General features: G+C 31.9%; 1 protein-coding gene across 1 annotated transcript; it reads right to left on the reverse strand.

Annotated features, from left to right (window-relative positions):
• Positions 2026-2935, reverse strand: LOC104726328 (protein GLUTAMINE DUMPER 3-like). Its single transcript, XM_010445167.1, has one exon. It carries the CDS (start codon positions 2841-2843, stop codon positions 2397-2399), a length of 447 nt encoding a protein of 148 aa, XP_010443469.1. The 5' UTR covers positions 2844-2935; the 3' UTR covers positions 2026-2396.

Raw genomic sequence — 5826 nt, forward strand, 5'->3', positions numbered from 1 at the left:
TATCTACTTATCTTATTTATCAATCATATATAAAATGATTAAGATGTTAGTTTAGGATCAATCATTTCAAACATAAGTAGCAGAAAAATAATATGAAATGAAAAATTGTTTTCAAAGGGTTGGTAGAAGGGAGTGTGAACCATGAATGGCTATCCAAAAGAGGGAACATATATATTTAACTTTTTACAATGAATAAGACTTTGAGAAGATATTAAGGACACAATATTTTTAAAATATGTTATACTATAGAATAACAAAAGTAATTAGAGGTTAATACTCCTTCTGTCTCTAAAAAATTGATATTTAGAATCTTTTACACATTTTAAGAAAACAATAATTACTGAATTTAAATATATTTTTTTCTTTGAATAAAGAAATATTATTTAATTTTAAACCAATAATAATTCAAAATTTTAAATATTTTTAATGATTACTTTTTGAAGTTTACAAAACATCAATCTTTGTAGAACAAAAAAATATCCCAGTCCACAAAAAATATCCCAAAACAGCAATCTCTGTGGGACAGATAGAGTAATACATTTGGACCAAAAAAGGTGCTATCAACAAACGACGTTGAATCATATAATTACATGTGCAATTATGCACCCAATACTTGGCTTTGTTTGTCTTATACTACACAACACTAACCTCCGTACACATCACACACGTGCAATTGATATCTCAAACTTGGGGATATCTTAATTAAGCCAGCAATGAAAATTGATTTTTAAAACGATTTAAAGACATTTATTTTTATTTTTAAACCATATATTTTTACATTACAAAAATCCCCCTGTATAAACATTTTATATTTTCTTATCATCATCATATAGTTTTTTAGAAATTACAAGGACGAAATGAACACTCCCTTGAAACAAATATTATAAGTATCAGCTCATGGTTGTTCGATAGTTGCAATACTGAAAATTGAAAGACCAAGGTTCAAGTTCACCCACTATATTTGTAGCCATGATTAGCCACTATAAATGCATTAAAAATAGGAGTTCCTGATTCTACCACAAGTTTTGAAGAATAGTCTGAGTTTTGTTTTTGTTTGGCTCACGGTTCTCTATTATAAATTATTGTAAAGAAGAAAAAAACATATTTCATTCTAGTTTAATCAACTGTTCGATCAAAATGTTGGCCCAAAATTATGTGTGAGAGAACAAAGTGAATATAACTACAAAGTCTACAATGGGCTCAAATAAAACCAAATATACTAGCCAGCATTTTTTTCCAACCCAATAACCCAATTGGTTTTGATGGTTCAAAAACATTTTAAGTAACATCTAACACCTAGCTCAAACATGTTTCGTATCCTCGTTTTGAGCCGAATACTCGCCGACAGCTTTATTAAATTATAGAAGTGATAAAATAAAACTCTGTATTGTTTTTAGTTGATAGTTAAACTACGTATCTTCATGCAACAAAAAATTATATACCCTCTATTTTGACGTTGTCAAAAAAAAAAACTCTATCTTGGCAAGAATTTGACGGCTATTCATAGATCATTCAGAATTATAGTTGGTAATCCATTTTAATCAAGTGATTTGAAAATGCAGATGATTGTATATATAAAGAATGCATAGCTGTGAAGGTATAGAAATTAGCAACCTAGCTAGGGATAGAAGATAAGATGAAAACGGAAAAACCAAAAAAAAGAAGCAAACCTAGTGCGGTTAGAAGTAATTTTCGAAACTTATACTATAAATGGATTGAATTAAGACAATAGGGTCATTAGATTGAAGCTAATCAACTGCTTCACCTCGCCGCATCAACTTAGAGTTAAGACTTAAGCAAGACACCTATACGAGAATTTTAAATCAGACATTCTTCTGCACGTGCCTTCACACGTTGCCTTTGGTGCTCACCTGAAGACTCTTTCATCTCAAAACTTTGTTTTTTTCTTCTTTGGTTCGGACCACTTGTCACATTTATCCCATGAAAACACATGTACTCAACCTTACCATAACAGTACAATTCATTCATTCACATCATCACTTTCTTTTTGGTGAAACTGAAACATAATCAAGAAATATAATCACAAATCTCCCCATTCATAGTCTCAGAAATTTACATTTTTTTTCCTTCTCATCATGACCTAGAATTGGAACAAAACTGGTGATTTATAAACTTACAACTAAAAACAAAAACCTAAGCAAAGGCTGAGATTAAAAAATAGACAAATCACTTCCTAACAATCCAATCCCAATTTCTTTAAAATTTCTTTCCACCGTAAGATTATTAGGTCTAATCTCATCATGTAGAGTTCTGACCCGACCCGAGTACCCGACGCAACCGGGTCAGATGCTTCAAACAGTTCTTCAAGACACTGTTTCACAATAGACGATCGATCCTCTGTTTTAGTCTCATCACTTCCCTCTGTTTTTTTTTCCTCAATGTGTCGCCGTACCGTTAGTTTCATTACTCTGCCGCACCACCTTATCACTACCCTTCACGTCATCATCTACATCGTCGTCATTTTTATCATCACAGGTACAAGTTTTTTCCGCCGGCGTAGCCAAATAAGTAGGTTTAACATCACCAGCCATAATCACCAAGAACTTCTCCGGTAAAGCTACTACAGGCTTCACGGCCATCTTTTCAGGTTTCGCATCTCCAGCCTCGAGATCTCTCTGGTCTTCCTCGCCGTCAAGGTAACCGGAGAGACGCCAGTAAGAGCAAGCGAGGATTAGAAGAGCAAAAGCTATGAGACCAAGCATGGCAGCTAAACCACCAAAGAGATAAGGAACCGGTGAATGCCACGGTGAGTGAGGCCCTCCCATGGTGGTTCTGTTTCCGTCGACGTTTTCTCTCGGAGGGTAGTATTGTCTTCCTTCCATTTTTTTTGCTAACAAAGAGACAGAGAGAGAGAGAGAAAAAATAAAGATGGCTTTGTTTGTGAATAGAGAAAATATAAATTTTGGTGTGAGGAGGAAGATGAGTGAGGAAGGGTTTTATAGAAGAGAATAAGCGAATTAACGTTGTGGATTGTGTGTGACGTATAAATTTCATTTTTTATATATTTTGCGTATGAGATTTGTTTAAGTAAATTCATGGAATTTTTATTATTATTATTTTGTATACTTTTGTTTTGTAGAGTAAGTTTATAGAAAAAGGCAATATGAATTCAGTTTTCGTTTATCAATTATCATCAATGATTATATGGAGTCGTGACGTGAGTGCATAACTTATGTTCTGTCTTATTTTTGCCGTTTGCTAAAGTAATTGAGGTGGTGTTATCCAAAAGGACTAACCAATACATATGTTGTAAAAATAAAATTAAACATTTACCAGTTTTTTTTTCCTATAAATATCAAATACACTTTTAACATAAACCTTAAGATCACAAGTTTTGTTTTGTTTTAGTTTTAGCCTTTTAGGTTAGATCTATTTCAAAAACTGAAGATAATTTTCATATGTGTGTTATGTAGTGTTTTGAGAATTTTACATGCATAGATGAGATTATATTTTACATCGAATACATATAGGCTATAGCGAGACGTGTAATGATGAGTTTGCGCTGGTTAGGTACTGGTGAATGGTTGGGACCCAAACACATTTTAATGTGGTCTGTTTCTTAATCAGTATTCCATGCTACTTTTAAGCTTAATCAGTGGATAATTTCAAAAAAATATCTTCGATTCAATCATACTTTGAGGATAAACGAAGGCATTATAATATTACTAATCATCATTTATTGTAACATTTAAACACTGTTTTAGATAATTTAACTAACCATTCACAGTGTCGAATCCACTCGAATTAAATATGGTATGACTTTATGAAAATATCTTCTTAGTGGTTTATAGAGTCTTCATTAGCGACAACTTAAGCAGCTTAAAGATTAACACATCTACTTATTTACTATTTCTTTCTCTGATTTGAGTTGAGAAGTAAAACCTAATGATTGATGATGATAGATAAAGAAACACTCTGAAGAAGAGAGAAGGTTTAATAAAGAGGCAATTTAAGGGGAATAAGATAAGGACAAGAGACTGACCAAAAACGGTTCCGTTAAAGCCGCTAGATTTTAGGTGAGCGATGCAAACGTGAAGGGATAGCCGGAAACGTAATAACCGTTAACGCCAAACAAGTAAAGTGAACGTTACCTAAAACAACTCAAAATACATGTTTTCTTCTAATGTTCTTATTTCGAGTTCCAGTATATAATATATCAATAACCGACATTATTGCAGCTCCAATATATTGATTTTATATCTATCTACCAGTGAAACCTAGCGATGTGTGTACGTATTATCATAAATCACGTGAACACATAAATCTTTCGAGAATTGGAAATATAATATTGTTAGTAAAGAAACAAGAAAAAGAAGCAGAAGGTAGCCCACCCACCACCATGAAATGCTTTTCAACAAGTGACTAACGATTTTATGATATATATATAAATGTACTATGCAGCGAAATCATCACTCTAACAAGAACATACCAAATTTTGCGTTTTAAAATTATTTTGATGTACAGATTAGAAGAATACAAAAATGTATACATATTAAAAAAAAAAGGAAAAGTGGAAAACCCCAATGAAAAAAGCTGAAAACAACATACCAAACCATATCCCTGTTGAGGCCTCAATTATCTCATGAATGCTAAAGATATATAAATCTATTGTTTTTTGTGCAAATAAAAGAAATATTCAATTGAAAATATATAAATGACTATATGAGATAAACTGCAAGGGTGAAGGGTCCCATGCTTCGCACAGTCTAATATGGATCAAAGTTTATTTGGTCAAGTTCCTATCAATTTCTTTTTCTCGATTAGTCAAACACATTGAGAAAACGATTACAACAAATCAATGAGAACAACACACAACTCACACTTTATGATTTTCATAAGTTTGTTTCACTTGTTAAAAATATAGAGTTCAAACTCTTAAGGCTACTTGTTTAAAGACAACAGAGTTACATATATGTGTTCTATATAATACGTTCGATTTTTTTTTCCTTATATTTAAAACAACTATATTCGTGCTTAAGTATTGTTCATAATCAAACTTCTATATCATCATAATCAGTAGTTTCACATTCAATTTTGTTTTAATAATCAAAATCGTCCAGAATAAACCACTAAAATATTTTTTTGCATAATTATTTCGGTAGTACTTTAATATATTGTTTTAGGTCATTCGCAGAATTGACTTCCCTAAGATAACCGGAACCATATGACCAACAATAAACATTTGATACTCCAAACTCAACCATATGTGAACAACATATAGCATTAGATCCTCCAAACTCGATCACTCTCTCTAGGCTAGCTTTTTTGGTCTTAACTTGAGAAAATCTCCAAGCTACTCTCTCTTTTTTTGCATTTTGGTAAAATATGTGGTATATAGTTTCGGCTTTGGTCTAAAATCTCACACTTATATAAGAAAAAAATAAAGCTTAAGGCAATGCTAATCTTCATGAGGTCTCCCGGCAATGACAGAATATATGAGGAATATTTGTAGTGTTTCTTCTTGTCGTCTAGGTAAATTTCGTACTGTTCGTATGAATAAAAAGAAATATTTGAATAAAATAATTGATAACAAAGGGGTCCATTCCTCAGCGTCAGCTTCCACTCAGAGGTACACGTCAAGAACAAACGATCATTCCATCATTTCCAATCACTTACGTTTTTTTTTTGTCTATTCTAATCACATACGTTACGTCCTCATTTCCACATTTTTATTCTTTTCATTTTATTTTATCACTAAATGACACAACAAACATAATACTTTTTAATAATTCCACTAATATTATGTTACTAATGTTCTACGATTTTATTATTGAATAAAGAAGGGAACATTTCTTACAAAACTCA

The sequence above is a fragment of the Camelina sativa genome, chromosome 11 (assembly GCF_000633955.1).
Source record: "Camelina sativa cultivar DH55 chromosome 11, Cs, whole genome shotgun sequence".
NCBI classification, from domain to species: domain Eukaryota; kingdom Viridiplantae; phylum Streptophyta; class Magnoliopsida; order Brassicales; family Brassicaceae; genus Camelina; species Camelina sativa.